Source organism: Leucoraja erinacea, chromosome 13, assembly GCF_028641065.1.
Source record: "Leucoraja erinacea ecotype New England chromosome 13, Leri_hhj_1, whole genome shotgun sequence".
Lineage (NCBI taxonomy): Eukaryota > Metazoa > Chordata > Chondrichthyes > Rajiformes > Rajidae > Leucoraja > Leucoraja erinaceus.
In genome coordinates, this window is record NC_073389.1 from 32,137,109 (window position 1) to 32,162,451 (window position 25,343).

At 42.3% G+C, this 25,343-nt stretch overlaps 1 protein-coding gene across 5 annotated transcripts in view; it reads right to left on the bottom strand.

Annotated features, from left to right (window-relative positions):
• Positions 1-3,724: 3,724 nt before the first annotated feature.
• Positions 3,725-25,343, bottom strand: part of tsc22d1 (TSC22 domain family, member 1) — a 161,227-nt gene continuing 139,608 nt past the window's right edge. For 3 of the 5 annotated variants that reach the window (XM_055644795.1, XM_055644796.1, XM_055644798.1), the window contains 2 exons: positions 10,812-10,863; positions 3,725-5,391 (listed from right to left, as the gene is read on the bottom strand). In XM_055644795.1, coding sequence (XP_055500770.1) covers positions 5,143-5,391; positions 10,812-10,863 — 301 coding nt within the window. In that variant the 3' untranslated portion in view covers positions 3,725-5,142. Of the gene's footprint in view, positions 5,392-10,810; positions 10,864-11,500; positions 11,795-25,343 lie in introns of those variants that run through there. The other 2 variants (XM_055644797.1, XR_008724443.1) reach the window with 2 other exon arrangements.

Below are 25,343 nucleotides of genomic sequence, written 5' to 3' on the forward strand. Positions count from 1 at the left end.
CTTAACACGCTGAAAGGAACTATCAGCAATGTCAGAGGAATATTGGGTTTGTAACGCTTAGAAAATGATAATGAACTTGTCAATGCACTTCGGGGAAATACCCAACATATTTTCAAAGGAAATGGCCCGAAAATCTCATTATTAGCTTTGCTCTGAAGACAAGCATAATTCTGAAATTGATTAGGAATAATATTGAAGGTTATCTATATGAATATAACCTGGTAAACAACAGCCAGCTTTACTTCTGAGGACAGGAGAACAGCATTGATGATGTAAGGTACTACAATGCATCTAAATCTTACACAGAGGAAATGCAATCAGGAGCAGGCCATTTGGCCCTTTAGACTTACTCCATCATTCAATGTGATCATGGCTGATTATCTTAATGCCACACTCTTCTGCACTGATCCCATATCCCTTGACATACCAATATCTATTGATCTCTGCCTTGAATATAGCAACCCTATCTCCACAGCTAGTGAATTCCAAAGATTCACTACCTTTGGGTGAAGAGGTTTCTTCTAATCTCAATTCTGAGTGGTTCATCCCTTATTCTGAGATTATAACTCCTCGCCCTGGACACCACACCAAAGGCTTCCAGTTTGTCCAAACACGATGTCCTCTCCATTCACTTGGCCTGCAAGCCACTCAACTTTGAAGCCATTCTGCATCCTTAATATTAAATTACATAAACTTCCCTGATGTGACATTTCTTCTTCTTCTTCTTAAACCGTGGGTAACATTTGTTATCTTCTATTCTGTGCAAATCATTCTAGGTCTGATGGAAATTTGGAAAATAATTCCCTGGCATCAACTACCTCCACAGCCATCTCCCTCAAAGCCCTAGAATATATAATTAGAGATTTGTTGAATAGTTTTCCTCAGAAATCCTCTCACTCTCGACAGAGTCAGGGCAGTCAGTCAGGACTCTTCCTCGGGGCAGAGTCCCAGCATTGGTTGCTTCGTCAATCAATGTGTTCATGTGAAGCAGGATGAAGACTATACTCTGTTCCCTTTGTAGCTCCTCTGATATTGAAACACTCTGTACCTGCAGGACAACATTCAGTTATTTGTTCTTTCCAGCAGGTCTTTTTGCACCTTCTGCCTATATCACACAAAATCTCAAACTGCGATTCATATTTAGTGTTACCAATAGATATTGGACATCCTGGATAGTGAAGAACGGAAGGCAGCGGGTGCTGATTAAGACTTCATCGTTGGCTGGGCTGCTGTCGAGAATTCCCAGGGTTTGGTGCTGCTTCATGTTCCTGATCTATGAAGTCTCGTGAAACTCCAAAGGCACAAGGAAAGGATGGGGTGGGGATTGGGCAGAGATACTCGGTCAACACTAAGCTAGCCAGAGAAGTGGCTGAGAATGAGAGAATTGTGATATGAGATTCCATTATGGCCAGAGCCATGAACACTATTATCACATTTGTTATTAGCAAGCCCGTGGGTATCACGGCAAAATCCCAGAATTTCAAGACAGAGCATTCAATACAGTATTCCAAAATCTTACCCAGACATATCAGAGAGCTTTGAGTCTTGGGAATGAAACACAAGAACACAAGGCTGATCTTTGGTGCCAGAAGCCTGAGCTGAGAAATTGTTTAGTTCAAAATAAAAAGCAGCTGCATAACAAGGCACTCTGTGATCTACGGTATGTTCCCAGGGATGCATATCAAGACAAGCATTAAATGCTGCTGGATGTTCACCAACACAGTGAAATACACTCTTTGGTCTGCCTGAAACTTGTTGGTCTTTCAGTACAATGAGATATCCATAAGGGAATGCTGCTGAAAGGGACATTGCTGTTAGTAGGAATACATGCTGGGGGATGCACTGAAGCTCTGCAGCCAACACAAGGGTTATGTGAGTAAGGGCCTTCTGCCACTGGACATGAGGGGCTAAGCCCTGGGTAAAAGCTTCTCAAACACCTGAAGTTTGTACCATCTAAATGGACCGCAATGAAGCCTTGCACCCAGAATGCGCTCACACTGCAAATGTACAGACCTGATAACACTATGAATGTAGAATGAACAACACTGTTAGTACCAATAAATCTAGTTTAAAAAAAAATTATTGTATATACTTTTTATGAATAAACTTATTTAAAACATAAATAAAACCTGACCTGATGGACATATGTGAGAGCAAATACACACTTAACTAGTACAGTATATAATGAATGTTCATTCAAAGATTACCGTGCAGTTGAGGCTCGTCCAAGAGGTCCTTCAGTGCTGCAGTGAGGGAAGTTGCGAGACACAATGGAAGAAGAGGTTAACCATGCTGAATGATGGAGCTCAATCATCTCAGTCCCGGGACATCACTGTAGGATTTCCTCAGGGCAGTGTCCCAGCTTTGGTTGCTTTGTCAATGTCTTCATGTGATGCAGGATGAAGACTATGCTCTATTCCTTTTGCAGCTCCTCTGATATTGAAACACTCTGTATGTGCAGGACAACATTCAGTCTTGGACTGAAAAGTGGCAACATTCACTCACACCAACAAAGCACATGGCTAATGTACAACTGCCCCTGCTCGACATTCAATCCATTATTATCACAATTCTCGGCTGCAGGAAGGGGAATTGGAGGCAGTCGGGTGCTGGGAAGGAGGTGGAGGAGTCATCAGCATGTCTGAAATTTAATGCACCAGCTGTAGATACTGCTTACAAGAGCAGTTCACAAACCCTGCGATAGATGATTCATCTTCTGACCTACGAAGCCTTCCCATCAAATACAATGCATATCAGGGATTCTGCAGCGTGACTACAATTCAAGAACACTTCAAAAGATCACCAACCAAATCAAAACTGACGATTGGATTGGCCATGCACTCCTTTCACCAGCAGCACCATAAGTTGACAAAGCTCCTTCATCTGCACCCCCATTGATGACCTCCACCACCGAAAGGCAACTGCAACAAGTAAATAGGTACACCACTATCTGCAGGTTACCCTCTATGTTCAAATCTCTCCCAACCTGGAAATAGATTAAAGAATCTTAATGGAGGCTGCAGCAGTTCACGGCAGCTGCTCACTGCTGGAGGCAATTAAGAGGGCAATAAATACTGGTTGATAAATGTCTGTTAATTATTGGAGCACATGCTACATCATCCAGCTCTTCCACCTCTCCACCACCAACCATCCTTGCTCTCCGCCCCCCCCCCCCCCCCCCCCCCCCCCTCCCTCCCCTCCCCCTCCCTAAAACAGACACACACCTATCTTTAGCATTTCTACTGTTCTTTAGGTCAACAATTCACTGTTCACCTAAATTTTAGGTCACAATTTTAGCCAATTTTAAGACCTCACTAAATTGTTTTAACGTGTTTTAAGACCTCACTAAAACTGGCATTTACAACTGCCCTGCAACTCTGAGTAACACCCTACACTATGAACAGAAAAAAGCAAAGTGCAAACAGCTGGCAGTATATTTGAGACTTTGCTACTCTTTACAACCATAAGTCCGTTTTACCTACACCGAAGCAGAGTTCACTTGGTTGCAGTCACCTCCTGGTTGAGAGCCTTGCCGTCTGGTTTGTTTAGGTCTACGGTTTAGGTTTAGGTCCATGAGCATTAGTGGCTATCCCAACTTGAATTCAGCTGCTTAGATGGTGATTAATGGAAGTCTGTTCCGACCAACAATATTTCCTTCAATCTGATCCCACATGATGCTATAGTTTACAATTAAAGACTCTAAACAATGAATTCAAACAGTCAATTATTTAACAACATGAGTTTATTGAAAGTTTAGAAGTTGTGCAGCAGTCAAGTATAATTGAATGTGTTACAACTGTTTCAGAACATGCACCAGAACATAAGCAACACTATTACTGTTAATGTGAAACTCATAGCAGAAATCAGAGCTGCTAACAGAATTTTTCAGGTCTGGAGTGCTTAATTGTGAAAACACACTCTTGTGAGTGTTCTAAATATTGTACTCCCGTCGAATAGTTTTCTCAGAGGTATTCACAACCAGCTAGAAGCAACAAATATACCCAGGCTGGTTGTTACCATTGCTCCTGGAAGCTACAGGAAACTAACCACTACAGTATAGACCAATGGACTACTGAGCCAACAGCATCACAAAGAATCAATTCCACTGGAACCCAGGGATACCCACCTCTCAGTGCCATTTCTGACTGAGAGGCAACTTTTGTCAGTGCATCAAAAGTGTAGCGTTTGCCGCTGTTTTACCTTGATAGAAATGGGACAAGTGGACCACTTACTTTCTATTATTACCTGTCACGTACCATAAACTTACACAAAAAATTCTTCCAAGCCAACAATATCTTCGAACAGCATAATTGTTCATGAATGCCATTTCTGTTCAACAGCAATAAAAAATGTCCAAATGCAATTGGATCAGTGAAACGGCAAGATTTCAATCTGTACAACCTAATAGTTACAGCTCTATATTACACAATACTTACACTACATACACAATATACATTAGATGAACAATCTTTCGGATTGCCACAGATCTTTAGAGTCACTTCTAAATTGAAAAATCTACCCCTCTCCACATTCTGGAGAAGCAGTGTAAACAAAGCAAACTTGTCAATTTAAGGTCCAGGGTGACAGCTTTATAGTTCGAGTTAAATACTGCTCAGCTTTGTCTTCATACTCCCGTTTTGTCTTCATAGCTCATTTATAATTCATAGTGGCCTATAGAGCTGTAAAGGAGGGCACGGCCTCCTGGACTCCAGTCATTTTCTGATTGCCTCTGATCCACGTCTTCCTTAACCTTGTCAGGAAGCGGTTATATTAGTGTGCACACATACATGCGCATGCACACGCAGCTATATGCGTGCTGAATGAAATAAAACTGCACGCGTTCTCACACGAGCAATAATCGGTGACCAGCACTCAGAGCTGCATTGACAGCTTCTCCTCTTTGCATACAACCACTCTCTTTGAGAACAAGGTTTCATTCCACACCCTCAAAGCAAACTCCTTTAGCCTAAGACAACTGTCTTAAAACTGAAGAGTTTCTTTCTGACTTTATACAATTCTAGTTCCCGTAACCAATTAGGAATTGTCGGTGTGCGATGAAATATTACATGATGATTGATATGACAGATTTATTTCTCTTCTCTGCAAAGCCCAATGGCCCCAATGGTTTGTGCAGCCCAGACTTTAAGCTGATGATCCGCCGTTCGGTGGTGTGGGTTGAGTGGTCTGTCCTGATTGAGACACTGGCGGAGAACAGCCAGTTGTCTGGAGCTGTGCCTGAAACTGAGCTAGCTGCTCAGGACTAGCCAGAGTCTTCAGCAGGTTGTTTTCCTGTTCCAGCTGTGAGTTCCTCTCCACCAGTTCTTTGATCTGTTCCTTAAGGACCTCCACTTCCTCCCTCACTGCATACATCAAGTGACTCTTCACCAAATCCTACAAAACAAAGATGCATATTAAAGATAATTACTTTGTACAGCACAAAACCACACTTTAAAAAAATGATCTATTTATTTATTTAACCACAAATTTATTAAAGCATCCTGTTAGTCCTTTGTGTTCACATTTGATATTTTCCTTGTCTAGATATTATTGATTTAATATCTGCAGAGCATAAATCATCTCTGTAATACCTTGCAAAACTATTTTATGCTTTCTAGCGAGGCTGTTCTAAGTATCCACATGATCATACAGCATTAGAAGCAGGCCCTGTGGCACAACTAATCCATGCTGAGCATCATGTCTCAGATCCCTCATCTCCAGATTCAGCTCACGATTCCAGCACCTCAATATCTTGAGTCTTGAGCCTTAAATAACCTTTCCAATGTAATAGCATCTCTGACCAATATAAACCATCGCTCCTCAATGTTCACAACCTATCTGCAGCCTACAGAAATACTGACATATCATCCTCTCTAACACCTCTTCTCAGCTGATATTTACAGAAGATTGTCCACAATTGGTTTCACCCAGTATCTGCCATACCCAAGATCTTCTGTAGTTAGGTAATCCTTCATATTTCTTATCTTCTGCCCCCATTTCAATAACATCACGTAAACACAAAGCCACGTCTAGTGTTTGTCAATAGCGCCCAGTGCCGTTATAACCTTTGACGTCGCCCGTTTGTGGAGGAACCAGGTTTTCACCAGTTAGATATCAGCCAGCAGCATCTATGGCACACAGTCACTGGCATTGCAATCAAATAGGGATAAAATGAAGTAAAGAAGCATGCAGGACAGACGAAATGTACACCTCCAGGTAATTGTGTACTGATTCACAGAGCACATGCTGTGTACATCACTGTCAATTAAGAGGAAGAATGTTAAGTATTGGAAAGAAAAAGGAGGTCATAGTAAGGTGTCTGGAACCTTTACAAGTGGAAAAACTGTCAAGCACAAATGCACTGTATCCCTATAGTACAAACCCGGACTACAGTTTCCAGTCCTCTGAATAAGGATCGCATGCAGTGGGACTCGGTATCAGACTTCCTGCTTTTCATTTTTGGATTAAAAAATAAATGAATTCCTATGGTTAAGAAACGTAACCATAGGCTCAGGCTACAAAAAACTGTGCTCGACAGCAAGAAAGAAAATTAAAAGCTGCAGCAAGATGCCAATGACGTAGAGGTGCACATATCATGGCAAATAGAGTTCAATGGAAACAAGGTGAGAAAATGCACAGTACATGGTAGATATTAAACTGTTTGGAGGAATGGCAGAATCTTGTTCACCAATGCTTTCAGGTAGCAGGTTAGATAAGGTGCTATGGGGGGCATTTGGATGCATGCCTTTAATGCCTTTTAGAGCAGGGTGGTCATGCTGAGACAGTATTAACCAGTTAAGCCACAACCAATGGATGGTTGAGATAGCGCGTGAGAGTGCCAAAATTATGCAAAATGTTATCAGTGCTGCAGAGGTTTAGTTATGAACCGAGGCTGCCTAGCTTGTCATTTTCCTTTGAATAAAGGGAGCTTAGGGGAGATTTAACTGCATGTAAAATCATGCTTTTCCCACACTGGTCAACAAGTCAGACCCCCATGTCCCTTGAAACAATGATTGATAATTCAAAGAAATGGATTTTAAGTTAGATGTAGGAAAATTAAAGGAAAATAATTTTCACCCAAATTACTCCGTCTGAAAGGAAGATGGAAGCCAAACCCCTAATCACTTTTAAAACTAATGTGAGCTTGAACAGTTGTAACCAACAAGGCTTCAGATCAAGAAATGGGAAGTGGGAGTAACAGACAAGGCTCCATTTTCGGCTGGTGTTGACGTAAGTCAATGGAGCTTAGTGCTGTGTCATTATCTTTCGCTATGGTTTGATGTTCTGTTGAAAGCAGAGCTGAGATTCTGACCTCATTCTCTCTGTGTAACCAAGTTCTCAACCTGTGCAGCAGTATCTACCAGCTTATCTTCTGCTGAAACCCCCGCCCATGTCTACACCCCTATTTTCAATTATTTCAACACTGGTCTACATCTGCAAACATGCAGTCAAAATATGACCTTTTGAAAATATCATTCCCTCTCACTATTCCACTGAGCGCGCTAAATTCCTGTCTCCAACTGCATATGGCTTTAGTTGAGCTCTGGAATCAGCGTCATAGAGCTATGCAGCAAGGAAACAGGTTCATCAGCACACCTCATCCATGCTGACCAAGTTGCCTGGCTGATATCCCTCCAAACCTTTCCTGTCCATGTAAAAATCCAAGTTTATTTTTTAAATGCTCTATTTCTACCACTTCCTCTGGCAGCTTGTTCCATATACCCACCATGCGTCACGTGAAAGGTTGCCCCTGAAATCCCTTTAAACATTGGCTCTGTCCCCTTAAACCTACACCTTCTAGTTTTTGACTCACTTACCCTGGGGAAAAGACTGTGACCATTCACCTTACCTAAGCCTATCATGATTTTATAAACCTTCATAAGATTACCCCTCAGTCTCTTAGGTTCCAGGGGAAATGATTCTGCTCAGCAGCTCCTCTCCTTTGCAGCAATGTGCTATGTTTGTTTTACCATGTTAAAGGGGCAACTACTTCTGATAAATACTGGGTTATGTATCAATCATCAGTACCTGCTGAATACACCAATTATATAGCAGTGTCACCTAGAATTCATCAGCTTAAAGTCCATGTTATAGTTTACACCCAATAAACTTACATCATACAGCACGGAAAAATGCCCATCAGCCCTACTAATTTATGCTAAAGTAGATGCCCCATCCAAGCTAGTCCCATTTACCCACGTTTGGCCCATATCGTTCGAAAGCTTTACTAACCATGTAATTGTCCAAATGTATTTTAAATATTGTTATTGTGCCTGCTTCAACTGATGTGGATAAGCTTTTCCCATTGAGAGTAGGGAAGATTCAAACAAGAGGACATGACTTCAGAATTAAGGGACAGAAGTTTAGGGGTAACATGAGGGGGAATTTCTTTACTCAGAGAGTGGTAGCTGTGTGGAATGAGCTTCCAGTGGAAGTGGTGGAGGCAGGTTCGATTTTATCATTTAAAAATAAATTGGATAGGTATATGGATGGGAAAGGAATGGAGGGTTATGGTCTGAGTGCAGGTAGATGGGACTAGGGGAAAATAAGTGTTCGGCACGGACTTGTAGGGCCGAGATGGCCTGTTTCCGTGCTGTAATTGTTATATACTTTGCTTGACACCTTGTTCCATATACTCAACACATACTGTGTGAAAAAGATGCATCTAAGGTTCCGATTAAATATTTTCTCTCACCTGAAACCCAAGCCCTCTAATTATTGATTCCCGATCCCTGGGTAAAAGACTACATACATTTGCCCTCTCTATTCCCCTCCTGATTTTGTACACCACTATAAGATCACCCATCAGCCTTCTGTGCTCCAAGGAAAAGTCATTGTCTGCCCAACCTCTCCCTATAGTTAAGGCCCTCAAATCCTATTAACATACTCGTAAATTGTTCTAGCTCAATTACATCTTTCCAATTGTAGGCTGAGCAAAACTCTGCACAGTATTCCATGGGCACCAACTAAGTGCACCAACCAACTCATTCCCATATTGACCTTCCTATCCTGGGCCACCTCCATTGCGAGAGGGAAGCCACACGCAAATGGGAGGAACAGCACGTTATATTTTACAACCCATTGGTATGAACATTGAACTATAATTTTGGGTAACATCTACATACAATCCCTCCCTATCGACCATAACTCAATAACCAGTTCCACAGTTCGCAACAACGTACCAATAATTGGCATGTCAGGGAACCCCCCCCCCCCCCCGTCTGTTGCTGGCCAGGATTTGTCCTGGTCTTTTTTTGCTTCCAGTTCCCTGCACCACAACAATCAGTCTCAAAAAGGATTCTGACCCGAAGCGTCACCTATGCATTTTCTCTTGAGATGCTGCCTGACCCGTTGCATTGCTTCAGCATTTTGTGTCTATCTTAAGTGCACCAACTACTTGTACAGCTGTAACATAAACAATGTATCGATCGCCTTCTTCGCCACCTTATCAACCTGTGATGCCACTTTCAGTACTTGTACTCCCAGATCTCTCTGCCCTACAACACTCAGGTTGTGGCAAAAGCGTTAGGTATTTGGGATATTAACTGTTCTGTCGGGGATGCGTTTGTTGCACGAGCTGGGCTGCTGCAGTACCACCAGCGGCCGCTTGCTCCGACGGCAGTGTCGGTGCGCCCACCCCTGGCTCCGCCCGCACTGTCTTCCAACTTCCGTCGCCTCCTGCTCCTGACAACTGCTGACGTCACCGAAACCCATAGGCCGTGCTACGTCATCGGCAGCGGCCAATCAACGCGGGAGTTATTTATAGCTCGGGTTTAAGGCTTGCGATCCTCGGGCAGCAGCCGGAAGATCGGTGCAGACGGCGGAGGCGGCGCATCGGCCTCTCGCCCGCTCCTGCCCCGCACAGGTAGCCAGGCTCCCACTGACAGGCCTGCTGCTCAATCCAACCAAAGTAGATCGAAAATACCGCCCCTCCTCAGTGGGGCGGGCAGCATGTGTGGAGAGAGGATCGGTGTAACCCGACCTCTACCCCTAACACCCCCCCCCCCCCCCCCCATAGCCTGGATCCTTCTAGCATATTCTGGCACATTTCTCATCCGCGGGATCAGCCCTCTACCGCCTCCTACAGCAGGAATGTAAAGAGACCAGGAGCCCTGCAAACATTTGAGCAAGAACCCATTGCCCTCCCTACAGCACATCACAAGCCGGGCTCCAAATGTCAGGCTGGTCTAAGATCTCCATGCCATGCCCAGAACCCCATTACACGGCATGCGTATCAACTGCACTTACAGAACCAGCACAAGAAAATAAGCCTTACGTTTGAGGTGTGTGAAGTATTTCAAAATCAAAACTATATTCGATCTGTTTGTTTCAGCATCATAAAAATGACATTTTAATTTGCTTGAAATTAGAAAGACGAGCATTTAGCCTCACCCTGCAGGGATGGTTACTCCCCTGGGCCATGATGTACAAGACTGATGCGGACAAGTAAAAACATTGCCTCGAGTTCACCTTGAGCATCTTTGCAATGATTCGCAAGCGAATGAACAATAAATGTCCTCTGACATGGAGGACCAGCGGTGGAAACACTAACACAGCGTACCGTGAATGCCAGAACTGCCTATTACACCTGTGATGTGGGAATTATTTCTTCCTCCTGGTCCTGCTGCCTTGGCATGGTCCCACAAAAACACTGCCCTTTCCCTCCCTCTCGCAAAACTCAAATCCTGCACTCAAGGGCTCATCAAATAATCTGATTTGTTTTTTTCCCCTCCCTGACATTACTGTACGATTAGTAAATAATACCGTCTTTCTTCACCCACCATTCTCCACATACATATTTTGACTCCACTTACCATGGCTTGCTCGATCTTGTTGTCTATGGCTACCACACTGGCACCAGAAGAACTGTAAAGAAACACATGAAAACAAGATTAAGGCAACAATCTCGAATGATGCACGAAAAAAAAAACAGGCGAATAACAGCCAAATCAACCTCCTGCCAAGATCCTATGTAAAATTGAAACCCGATAATAGCTTTGTTTTTGTGATATCTGATGCATTATATGCACTCCTCCCCCTCCGTGCGAGCAGCTTGCAAGGTATGCAACACGGCGATCTCCACCCCCCACCCCAGTATTTTTTAGATTTTAAACCCATTTTGATCAATGTGTACGATCGAGCATTGAACAAAAACGCCGTTATCTTCACTTTTTGCTGACTCCGGGGTCCCCCGCTGTAATGCGGCAAAAAAACAAGCCGGTGAGACGACGCCAGCCATTTTTCCCTGCATTGCTCGACAATATTTCCAGAAGCACAAATCGAGCAGGAACTCCCGGGACCAATCAAACATTTAAAAAACATCGCTTTCCCCACGAATTCGCCTCCCCCCGCACCCCCTCCCCACAAAGAGCCTCGAAGAAGCTGTCACCGCCTTTAGCATCGCATACTGTTGCAATACAAGAAGCATTTGCTGTACTGTATCTGCCTGTCTCAAACACAAGCGACCTTGCACTGTTCCAAAAATGCAATCACCGACATTTACCTACTGTCTAATTTCACGGACGCATTTTCTGTTCCAAGCAAAGATGAAAGGAATGAAATCGAGAAATTCCTCAGCTGGTAAACCCCAAGCTCCATCGCCAGAGACTTATAATATTCAGCATTCATGCTATATCAAAAGAAAGATGCTGGAGAAACTGTGCTTTGCTGCCTGTAACTGCCCGGACGCCACAGAGGGATTGCTAGGAGCTAGAAAGTGTTGATCCCGTCTAACACTACACGGCTCCACAAAGAACCCTGTGATGGTGACAAACAGCGCCCGCCACCGCTCCTCCACTAAACCCCACCGCACGCTCATCAGCATAATATATGCACAGAGCGGCGCCAGCTCCGCCGTCCATTGGCTCACCTGATCTACATTAGCATAATATATACGCACGGAGCCAGGGCCGGGCAGGTTCAGCGGCGTTGATTTTCATGCACAAGTTACACACTCAGGAACGCCCTTAGTGCCACATCCAGGCGCAGGTATGGCACAGGTTGCAATTAAGCTAATGCTCACAACTTGCTTCCCTCTGCTTATTATGCAACGCGATGACTTACGGGAAAGCTTCAAAGGAACATGTATGAGAATAAGTGTAGGAAGGAACTGCAGAGGCTGGTTTAAACTTAAGATAGATAGACACAACAAGCAGGAGTAACTCAGCGGGTCAGACAGCATCTCTGGAGAAAAGGAATATATGACGCTTCAGACTGAAGAAGGGTATCGACTCGAAACGTCATCTATTCCTTTTCTCCAGAGATGCTGTCTGACCCGCTGAGTTACTCCAGCTTTTTGTGTTTATCTTATGTATGAGAATAAATTACAGATGATATGGGGTAATGGGACTGAGTGTTATCCAGTGCAGTTAAAAAGTCGCTGTAAAAGTACAGGGTAACGCAATCCCAAAAGATTTTTAAAAAACCTATAGGGTTTCAGAACGTTTTCAAATCAAACCAAAATCTACAAACAACAGCTGACAGAAAAACACTGAGCAGCATCTATACAAATAAATTCGTAGTTAACGTTTCAGTCTAGTGAAGGCTCTCTGACCATACAATTTAGACGCACTCGGCGAGACCTGCTGAAGAGAAACTACTGGTTGTGCAATATCTGACAACAGGAAACAAAAGCCTGAAAAATATGATGCATGTCAAGGAACTACTTTTACACCGCAGAGTGTATTTTAATAATTTGTAAGTTGCGTGAGAAGTGGCGATTCAATCCAGAGGCAACGTCACAATTTTGCCCGCTATTCAGCTCTCTTTAATCTCAATTCGGATTAATTCTGGTATGAGAATTATCTCCCTTGATTAGTATTTCCCTGACATAGTAATGTAATTCTCAGGGTAATTTCTAAAATGTACTCAATTATTATTTGTAACAATAAACTAAAATAATTCCTGAACCTCTTCCAAATATGGTACATGTCTACCCAGTCTCTCCATAACAAAGTCTTCTCAACCCCACTATCCAGCAGTATCTTTGTTTCTCTTTGCACGATGATACCTGACCAGCTTAGTGTTTCCAGCATTTTCTGTTTTTATTTCAAATTTACAGTACATATGTAGTTGGCTGATTATTGTTTAAGCACTGTCACAACCAATGCTCATCTCAAATTCTGCTTTGCTCTCTAATAGAATTTTGTTTGTATTTTACCTTATTCGCCTCAAGAGGTTTCTATAACCCATTTGATATTAAAACATATTCTGATGAAAGATCACCAACCTGAAAGGTTAATGCTACTCTTTGCAGAGATTGAGCATTTCTAGCATTTTACATACCACTGTGGACTAAGGTTAAAACACCATGCCAAAACTCTACACCGGAGACTTCCAAAATAAATCTGCTGATGCTTTGTGTAATCATGTACGTAATAACTTGTATTTATAGGGGTTTCACAAAAATATCTATAACACAAACAAGAATGAACCACTTAAGGAAATATTTGCATAGCTGACCTATAGCAAAACTAAAGTGGTACATTTTAAAGAGAATTGTAAAAGATTGGAAGATGTTAATTTTTTGGATCCAGGCAGCTGAAATGAAAATATGCCATTTACAGATGGAAATTAGGATAGCTCCAGGATGCTCCAGGATGCTTTGAGGGAGAGTTGCATGCTGACTTATCAGAACAATACAGTGGCCAAAGGCATTGCTCCAGATGTATGTCATGCAGTCAGTCCTCAATATGACAACTGCATTAAGATTTCCTTGCTGATAGTTCATTAACTACAGAAATCGGACTCAAAAGATTACATTTTACAAATAGATATTACAAAATTGTGTGTCTGGTATAAGATAACTTTATTTCTGGCAAATTGTGTCTAACCAGCTTGATAGTGTTTTTTGACGTGGGAAATGTGTTGAAGTACACACGGAATTCCAAAAGACTTTGGCGAAGTCCTCCATCAGACTGAATACCTTGGAATAAGAAAGATGCAGCATAGGGATAGAAAAATGTGCAACTAACAGGAAACTCAGTAGAAATGAAAGTTGGTCTTTCAAATTGGAGGGTAGTGTAGATGGAGCTCCATTGGGGTCAGTGCAAAGACCAATGCATTTGAAAATGTATACTAATAGCTCTGAAACCGGTTTACTGGGTGCTATTTCTTGAGGTGCAGTGACCTGCAAGGAGGATAGTAAGAGCCTTCAAGGGGTTAAGAGTCAGGCTAGAACATTGAGTGGATAGATGTTGAGAAATGTGAAGTGTTGTAATTTGGTAGCAGGATTGAAAAGTGAAACATAGAGGGCACAATTCTAAAATGGGGTAAAAGAACAGGTAGGTCATAAGATATATGTAAAGATCAGTGGAAGTGGCAAGGCAGGTTAATTGGTTAAAACACATTGGGGAGCCTGGGCTTTATACATGGAGCTATAGAGAAGAGCGAAGTAGCTATGATGAAGCTTAATACTGTAGTTGTTGCTGAACCAGTGCTTCATAATGTCCTGTCTGGGCATCACCAGGAAATAAGTGATGGGTTTAGTTCTGTGGAAAGGCTGGAGAAGATGGGATGTTGCTTCTGGGAATTGAGTAGTGTCAGAGGATCGGCCTGAGGTCGTGAAATTTATAAATTGGGGAGATAGAAAGAAACTGTTCCCTTGGTGAAAGGGTCAACAAACTAAGGGACATGGAATGAAAACAACTGGCCAAAGATCCAAATCAAACACAAAGAAAATAAAATGGTCAGGGTCTGGAATGCACTGTCTTGGTAGTGCTGAAGTATTCAATTATTGTGTTTTAAATGGAGTTGGATATGTATCTGAAAGAAATGGGATATCAATTCACTGGATTACCTTTGAATGGTAGTACAGATATGACAGGGCAAATGGTCTCACTGCATGCTGCAAGATTTAAAATACTAGGCTTGTATTCACTGGAGTTTAGAAGGATGAGGGGGAATCTTATAGAAACATATACAATTATAAAAGGACTGGACAAGCTAGATGTAGGAAGAATGTTCACAATGTTGTGTGACTCCAGAACCAGGGGCCACAGTCTTAGAATAAAGGGGGAGGTCATTTAAGAATTTTTCACCCAGAGAGTTGTGAATTTATGGAATTCCCTCTCACAGAGGGCAGTGGAGGCCAAGTCACTGGATGGATTTAAGAGAGAGTTAGATAGAGCTCGAGGGGCTAGTGGAGTCAAGGGATATGGGGAGAAGGCAGGCATGGGTAATTGATAGGGGAAGATCAGCCATGATCACAATGAATGGCGGTGCTGACTCGAAGGGCCAAATGGCCTCCTCCTGCACCCATTTTCTATGTTTCTAATCATTCTTTCATTTTCATGGAACATAACATACCTGCTGTTAATCAGTAAAATATAAACTACATAATTACCAGCTTTATTTCTGTTACTATGTAGTTTATGACACAGCAGCATAAAAATCAAGTGGTCTATATTATGCTCTTTCTTTGTATATCTTCCTGTAATATTTGAGTATGAAAAGTAAACACATTCATTCACTGGGCTTTATTGCACACAAATACCGCCCCCGACTGTTCAGCTCTGGTAATAACATGCAACAACTAACCAGAATAGCTATTAAATCTGCAAGGTGCTCAAAATCATTCAGTGCAGCAACCTAATTTCACACAGCCTTAGAAAGTGGCAAAAATGAGACATTGTTCTACAGGCTGTTTCCCCAATTCTCTAAGAAGGGATTGTCAGTCTTCAATGCTTCTACCAAGAAGAAAGGCAGTCATCAATATTCTTCGAAGATAGAATAGAAGACACAAAATGCTGGAGTAACTCAGCGGGTCAGGCAGCATCTCTGGAAAAAGGAATAGATGACGTTTCAGGTCGAGACTCTTCACCAGACCATTCAGTCTGATGAAAGGTCTCAACCCGAAACGTCACCTATTCCTTTTCTCCAGAGATGCTGCCTGGACCCGCTGAGTTACTCCAGCATTTTGTGTCTGTCTTCAGTGTAAACCAGCATCTGCAGTTCCTTCTTACACATCAATATTCTTCACTGCATGTTGATTTAACGTCCTCAAGTCCACAATATACAGTTCTTCATTGAAAATGCTTTTGCACCAAATCTCTCAGAGATGTGCAGGGATGACAAAAAGTTTGGTCAGGAGTAAATGTTAATGATTGTCTTAAAAGGCAGGAGAGGGAAGTAGCGGGCTTCAGGAAAGAAATGTCAGAACTCACGGCTAATGTAATTGAAAGCACAACTGGCAAATGTGTAATTATGAAAATCAGCATTGCATTAGTGGATACAGTATTCTTCAGGCAGAATTAACAAGCTAATGCCAAGTACAGAAAAGTACATATCAAATGGAGGAGAATATCAGAGGATGCAGAACGATTTGGAAGTCTGATCATAAATACATCATCTAAAGCTAGTAAAGAGTTTTCAAATGTATTCTTGTAATTTAGGTCTCATCATAAGGTCAGAAATTAGTAACCATTACAAACTGTCCTGAGATGGCAGTGGTAAGTTTTATTTTCAAACTATTGTAATATGTTTTGAAGAAACTCCCACAATGATACTTGGATTTTAACTTAATAAAGAAGTATATTCCTTGTAGTGGTTTGATAGAATTGAAAGGGTGTCTCCATGCTCGTGAGGGCAAAGGGCTGACCACATCAGAAGTCACACACAAGCAAAACTGGATAAGGTTTCCCTCTCTTGAGGGAGTCCACTGCACAGATGATAATCTGACTGATTTATGATCATTTTTATAGGTTACAACTTTGAACATTTCCAGTTGCTTTCTCAGAATCCCAATTCGCTATCCTTAAACAGCCATGTTGGGATTTGAACTCTCCTGCTCCAAATTCATTCCAATATCACAACATAACCAGCACACCTTTTAAATTATTAAATCAAATGCAACAAGAATTGTCGTGTTGTGGCTTTTATAACCTTATGTTCAAAATAATTATTGTATTTCTTTCTTGGGCAGAAATCTGCACGTGCATCGTTCGACCAGGAAGAATAGGTATATCCAGTATCAGGAAGATCCCAGATATTAAGTATTGTTTCTGAAAACCTATGAACACTTAATTCGCAATGTTTTCAAACACTGTCCCTATTTTGGATGAATTGACATCAAATAAGCATGAGCAAATAACAAAAACACAAATTCTAAGAAAATAAGATGTAGTAATTATTCAGATGCGATCTATCATTAACTTGTGTTTTCTGTTCTATTTCAGCTGTACAAGTCCTGTACCCATTCAATAATCTTGTAAGCAGGCATTCAAAATGGTGTCCAATACGTTATAAGAACCTGACTTTTACCCTTAAACCACCGAGACGAAAATATATTTTGGAATACACTTTACTCTTTGAAAAACGTGTATTCCAATAAAATATATCTTGGAATACATGTTGAATCTTTGCTCTCATACATTTTAATCTTGCCTTGGAAAATAAAATTGACAACTCAAAAAAAATCAAAATACTATAGTTATTGAATACGTGAAATAAATATAGAAATAGATTTAAGCATTGTCCGCAGAGAGAAAGAACAGTAATGGGGAAGGAAAGAATACAACAGAGGGATCACTGATAGCATGGAAAGTGGGGAAGACTACACAACAGAAAGTGATGCAATGATTGCTTGTGACCTTTGGTCACATTAGGAAGCAATTGGAAGACTTGAACCTAAGCAGCATCATTCACAAACTCAGGACATTCCAAAGTATTCTAGAGCCAATAATTTGAAGTGCATTTATTAATGAAATATCGGAAACATTGCAAACAATGGAAATAGACACAAAATGCTGCAGTAACTCAGCAGGACAGGCAGTATCTCTGGATAGAAGGAATGGGTGACATTTTGGGTTGAGACCCTTCCTCAAGGTCTGAAGAAGAGTCTCAACCCAAAACATCACCCATTTCTTCTATCCAGAGATATTGCCTGGCCCGCTGAGTTACTGCAGCATTTTGTGTCCATCTTCGGTTTAAACCTCCATCTGCAGTTTCTTCCTACACATAGAAGTTGGGAGGTCATGTTACTGTTATACAAGATGTTGGCAAGGCCGCATTTAGAGTGTTGTGTTCAATTTTGGTCACCATATTATAGGAAAGATGTTGCCAAGCTTGAAAATGGTTCAGAGAAGATTTACCAGGATGTCGCCAGGACTCGAGGGACTGAGCTATAGGGAGATGTTGAGCAGGCTAGGGGTATATTCCTTGGAGTGTAGGAGGATAAGGTGTGATCTTATTGAGATGCACAAAATTATGAGAGGAATAGATCGGGTATACGCATAGTCTTTTGCCCAGAGTAGGTGAATCGAGAACCAGAGGAGCCTTAAGCTGAGAGGGGGAAGATTTAATGGGAACCTGAGGGCTAACTTTTTTTTACACAATGGGTAGTGGATGTATGGAATGAGCTGCTGGAGGAGGTAGTTGAGGCTGGTGCTATTGCAGCGTTTAAGAAACATTCAGACAAGTACATGGATAGGATAGATTTAGAGGGATATGGACCAAAAGCAGTCAGGTGGGACTATTGTAGATGGGGTATGTTGGTCCGTATGGGCAATTTGGGTCGAAGAGCCTGCTTCCACGCTGAATGACTATGACATTTGTGCCCAACCCTCTGGACTGACTTATTATCATCCTATCTCAGACAAGGGAGCTACAAACGGAGTCATGGCCCCAGATGTTGAGATCCACTGGATTAGGCAAATCTTTGTCATAATTAAAACCATGCACAGGTCTATGCAGATGAGTCCATTCCACGTTATTAGAACTTCTTACAGCATTTTTAATAGTTTGCTGGGTCACTTCAGAGGGCCATTAAAAGTCAACTTTTAACACCACATATGGTTCAGTTTGGGCACATTTCATTCCGTGAAAACCCAATCAGTTTTGTACTAATGCTGTTGTTTTATCTTAACCTTTCAGATAAGCTTTTTACTTAATGTATTTCACTGTGATCTGACTCTAAATCCCTTAGCTATCAAGGTAGAATCTGTTGGAGGTGGAAATTGAGAATGTGGGAAAATAGAAAAAAGACTAATGTAAGATTGGTATAAATGGATAGTTGACAGGCTGTGCACTCAGTGGGTCAAAGGGCCTACTTCTTGTTGTATGACTATGATTCTCAAGTGCAATTTGAATTTGCGTCTACCGCTCTGACTAGAGTTGGAGTATTTCCTATTATCACTTGGTTCTTGGGCATTTGATTAAAAACATAAGGACATGAAAGCTCTTGCTTTAATCCAATGCTGCAGCTCAATTTTCCCCACTCTCTCTCTCCATATTCCTTCATTCCTTTAGTCCAATTTCTAGGTTTAAATTACCTCAATGATCGAGCATATACTGCATGCATCTTTGCAGAGTCAAATAATTTCTGATAAATCGTGCAGTCTTGCATCAGTAAAACAAAATAAAAAGACAGAGTTCTATCCCACTCGCTAAACATTATCTTTATTTAACCAAATTAGCACCACCCATTTCCTGGTTCTCACTGCATTTCTAGCAGCTTCTATGACAATTTATAAGAAATACACAGTAGAACTACAACAATCATCCAACAATGACATAGTCACTAGATTCCTGTAACAAAGAGGCACCAGGAAGTCAAACCTGCAAAGTTCCCCCCTTGTTAACGCATTGCAACCTCCCAGGCTCATAGGTTACCTGCTTTACATGTCCCATCTTAGTCATAAATAAGCACAAAGTAGCAGCTAGAAAGGAATGGCCCCGGAAATGAACATTGCTTCTGGACCACACGGAAGCACTCGACATTGGATCAAACAGTGGGATGGAAACCTTTTGCCAGCCCCTACCACTTTTGAGCCAGTATTTCTGCATTTTGACCACTACATGGCAGAAGCACAGAATAGCAAGGACAATGACTCTTCTATGGATTGGAGAACCACAGAAGGGAAGTTTGTCAGAAGTACTTCATAGAAACATAGAAAATAGGTGCAGGAGTAGGCCATTCAGCCCTTTGAGCCAGCACCGCCATTCAATATGATCAAGCCAAATCATCCAAAATCAGTACCCCATTCTGGCTTTTCCCCCCATATCCCTTGATTCCCTTAGCCCCAAGAGCTAAATCTAACTTCAGCAAGTTGATGAGGCCTGAGAGTCTGAGGTGGATAAATAATCAAAAGGGTGATGGGGGGGGGGGGGGGGGGGAGGGGGGAGGGCTACTTATCTTTACCCTTCTGCCTATTGTACAAGGAAGACTGGTCATTAAATCTTTTTTTGTGGAGACAAAGTCCTGTTAGTACAAGTCCTGTTAGTCTCCAAGTTTGCGGATGACACTAAGCTGGGGGGCAGTGTTAGCTGTGAGGAGGATGCTAGGAGACTGCAAGGTGACTTGGATAGGCTGGGTGAGTGGGCAAATGTTTGGCAGATGCAGTATAATGTGGATAAATGTGAGGTTGTCCATTTTGGTGGCAAAAACGGGAAGGCAGACTATTATCTAAATGGTGGCCGATTGGGAAAGGGGGAGATGCAGCGAGACCTGGGTGTCATGGTACACCAGTCATTGAAGGTAGGCATGCAGGTGCAGCAGGCAGTAAAGAAAGCGAATGGTATGTTGGCTTTCATAGCAAGAGTATTTGAGTATAGGACCAGGGAGGTTCTACTGCAGTTGTACAGTGTCTTGGTGAGACCACACCTGGAGTATTGCGTGCAGTTTTGGTCTCCAAATCTGAGGAAGGACATTATTGCCATAGAGGGAGTGCAGAGAAGGTTCACCAGACTGATTCCTGGGATGTCGGGACTGTCTTATGAAGAAAGACTGGATAGACTTGGTTTGTACTCTCTAGAATTTAGGAGATTGAGAGGGGATCTTATAGAAACTTACAAAATTCTTAAGGGGTTGGACAGGCTAGATGCAGGAAGATTGTTCCCGATGTTGGGGAAGTCCAGGACAAGGGGTCACAGCTTAAGGATAAGGGGGAAATCCTTTAAAACCGAGATGAGGAGAACTTTTTTCACACAGAGAGTGGTGAATCTCTGGAACTCTCTGCCACAGAGGGTAGTTGAGGCAGTTCATTGGCTATATTTAAGAGGGAGTTAGATGTGGCCCTTGTGGCCAAGGGGATCAGAGGGTATGGAGAGAAGGCAGGTACGGGATACTGAGTTGGATGATCAGCCATGATCATATTGAATGGCGGTGCAGGCTCGAAGGGCCGAATGGCCTACTCCTGCACCTAATTTCTATGTTTCTATGTTTCTACATACAGGATAGTGGCCCAGCACAATGGAACAGATGCTGAATGGGACAGAATTACAATGAAATCAAACAACGCAAACAAAATATACCTGAAGAACTGTGGGCAACCAGCAGCACAATTAGATTCCTTCAATCTGTCACCACTTTATCAAGACTCATTATTGATGCATAAATGTGGACAATACTTCAACCCTACGGACATTATTGTCCAGTTCTCCATCTTGCCTGAGATGGAGATATTCACTATGGATTGAAGTGATCAGTTACTTTAGCAGCTCCTTGTAATGGAGTCTGTCTGTGAATAGAAACATAGAAAATAGATGCAGGAGTAGGCCATCGGCCCTTCCTTCTGTACCTGCCTTCTCTCCATACCCCCTAATCCCTTTAGCCACAAGGGCCACATCTAACCCCTTGTCCTGGACTTCCCCAACATTGGGAACAATCTTCCTGCATCTAGCCTGTCCAACCCCCTAAGAATTTTGTAAGTTTCTATAAGATCCCCCTCAATCTTCTAAATTCTAGCGAGTACAAGCCGAGTCTATCCAGTCTTTCTTCATATGAAAGTTCTGTGAAGATCATAACCATGACAACATGCTATAATGACTATAAATTATGTAACACGTTACCATACAACAATCACGAGCAAAAGAAGATCTAACCATCTTCCTTTGAAATTGAACGCCATTATCATCATCAAATCCATCAGCATCGAAATCTGGTGACCTTGGATCAGAACCTTAACTGGGACCAAACAGAAATATTGTGGCTGCAAGAGGTCAGAGACTAGGTATCCAATGATGTTTCTAATTTACCGTGGTTAATATTTCAGGGGAAACAGAAAAAGTAATTGTAATATTTTTAACTTATTTGAAGATAGACTTTCCCCTATGTCAGTTTCACACAGCAAAGGCCAAAGTGATTTCAAATACCCTCATTATAAATAAAACACAATTATACACAGGCATGGTGTCAGAACAACTTTCTTGCCCTCAACGTCAGCAAGACCAAGGAGCTGATTGTTGACTTTAGAAAAGGGGGAGTCAAGGATCTATGAACCTGTCTTGATTGATGGTTTCGGTGGTGGAGAGTAAACAAATTCAAGTTCCTGGGCATGGATAACTGTGAGGATCTGTCCTGATCCGAGCACATTGATGCAGTCATAAAGAAAACACTTCCTGGTATGTTGATGAATACTCTGTAGAACTGCAGGTGTATGGTTGAGAGCATATTGACTGGTTGCATCATAGCCTGGTTCGGCAACTCAAATGCCCAGGAGTGACAGAGATTATAAAAGTGGTGAGCACTGCCCCGGCTATCATGGGTACTAACCTCCCCACCATTGAAAGCATCTATAGGAGGCGCTGGATCAAAAAGGCAGCCAGCATCATCAGGGACCCACACCACTCTGGCTATGCTCTCATTTCACTCCTGCCATCAAGAAGGTGGCAAAAGAGTCTGAAAACAGTGACCTCCAGGTTCAAAAACAGCTTTTTCCCCCAACAACCATCAGGTTCTTCAACAATGTAATCACCAATTAAACAATACACTCTCTTGGTTGCAACTGAGTTTTGGGCTTGTTTGCTCCAATATTGGGCTATTTTCATGTTACTATACTTTCTATGAGTTTGCATCTGTTATGCTGCTGCAATTAATAATTTCATTGTTCTGTTTTCAGTATATATGATTGAACACTCGTGATTCTTGACTACCACTGTTAAGAGTTTATAATTAAACTATATCTACTGCTGTAGCATTTTTACATTGTCGAGTTAACTACTGGATGCTACAGTTGATGCATAAGTCTAATTAAATTGCAGGCTTGACAAGTAAATATAAGATGTCTCTATTTTGCTACTTGTGTATTTGCATTTAATGAGAGGCTGGTGTCATACTACACATGCTCCACTTGCTGCCTTCTATTTCAAATATTTGATTTTCCTGCTGTATTCTGTACTCAAGGGATTGCAATTAAATCAAAATTGCAATTGAGCATTTCAAACAATATACAGAAGAACTTGTGGGACAGAGTTATAACACAGCATTTATATCCTTCAGCACTGTTGGGATAAACCACAGGTCTTTGAGATGAAAAATGCTGTGATATTTCATAGAAATGGAGGGGAAAATAAAGAATGTCAGCTCACATGATCAGAATGAGACTTTAAAAACAACAGAGTACCTGTAGGCTGCAGTAATGTTTCTCTCTGAAATTTGCAGCTTGATGAAGAATATTTAAATAAAGCTTAAGTAAACATCTACAAAAGAAATAAGGCCAGTTTCTAAACTGCATCAATGATTACTCAACCGTCAAGCAAGAAACGGACTTGCGGAGAGACCGATTTTCAAAGTACGTGAGCAGCAGCTGAATGTCACTTGTTTGTAAGTTAATGGAGTGAAAGCTGGAAATAGATCAGAGTTTTAAACTGTTGTGCTACACAAGAGCTGTGTTCATAGTGATCGCTGTGCATTTCCATGTCCTTTTTAAAACTGCTTTATCACTGTCCAGTTTCAGACCCACATGGTGGGAGCAACAAGCATTCAAATATCTGCTACCCCTGTTAACCTTGATTTGTACTGGGATTTAGTTGAAGATGAAATGGGCACAAGAACCCTATATAAAATTAATTTATGCATCATTTCCCTGGTTGGAACACACTGATAAAAACTGACCACACTATGGCACTCAACGAGCAATTTCCCCTCGCACAACTTTTGAGAAGAGCATGAAAAGGAAATGGCAAATCGGATCATCGTGGTTGCCATGGTTTAAATTTTCTTTAAGTTGCTTTTACTATCCAACAGTTTTTCAGAACGTCTGCAAGATAACCTTGTTCCTTGCACACAAGCTTTGTGTTTAACATTATCTGCTTTTGTAGTAATTGTGTCTTGCTTCCCTGCACCAATGTTTTAATTTTTTATGCAATCTTCAACTTGCATACTTTAACGAGTTATACAAGTTAGAAAAGGGGTTTAGGAGTGACTGAGCTTTTAGTTGAGAAGTTGAGATTTAAGGCCAGCTTTTAAACGCCTCAAAGAAACAACGGGGGTTGAGGGACACATAGTGAGGGAGTTCATGTTAGCAGAAGGCCTGAAAAGATAATTGGAAATTCACCTCCAGATGATTGGTGGGTATATAAAAGTTTGAGCAGTGGGTGTGGATGTGGACATCAAACTGGAGGTTAGAGACAAGGCGAGACTGAGGGTAATTTGGAAAAGGGATCGATTTTGAATTCCTTGTATTGAGGATGGGGTGAGGAGTAAAGGGGCTGTCCCACTGCGGCGACGTAATTGGCGAGTTTAGAAGAGCTTGCCCTCAACCCATACTCACAAGCATGGTCGACACGAGGTCCTAGGTTTTTGTAACTCTCCTTCATGCTTGAGAGTCGTCCCCGCTTACTCGAGGCTTCAGCTGGGTTCCAGCGTATTTTTCAACATACTGAAAAATGCGTGAAAAAAGGTCGCCATGGAAAAAATTGTTTTTTTTTACTCGTAGGTTTAGTCGAAGGTATTGTATTGTATTGTATTGTATTGTATTGTATTGTATTTTAATGACCACACAGCCAGGCTGGTGGAATTTTGGGTTGTCAGCAGCGATACAATAATAAAGAACACACAACCACAATAAAAAATGTAACACAAACATCCACCACAGCATTCATCACTGTGGTGGAGGGCACAAAATTTGGCCAGTCCTCCTCCATTTCCCCCCCGTGGACAGGACCAGAGTCCAGAGTCAGTCCAGGATCGGCTCTTCCTCACCGGAGACCGCGGCTTTAAGTTGTTGTAGGCCGCAAGCCGGCGGTCGAGATTTAAAGTCTCCGCCGCAGCCAGAAGCACCGTAGACTGCAGGGCCGGTGGTTGAAGCTCCCCTCCAGGGGTGTTGGTAAGTCCATGCCGGCCCCGCGGTAGAAGTTGGCCGCGGGCCGGCAATGATGGCTTCTTCTTCCCCCGGGTCCCCCACGAGAGATGTAGACGCTGCACCAGCTGGAGCTCTGCAGACCGCGACTTCAGGCTGCGGCTTCAGGCTGCCGACTGCCCCGGGCCAGCGAAACGGAGCGCTCCCCTCCAGCGAGCCTCAGCGAGGGCTCACCTGCTCAACGCCGAGAGTCCACGCTGCGCCTGCCGCTGAAGCCCTGGGCACGTTTCCGGGAAAGGCCGCGCTAATCCTTGAAGTTAGGCCACGGGG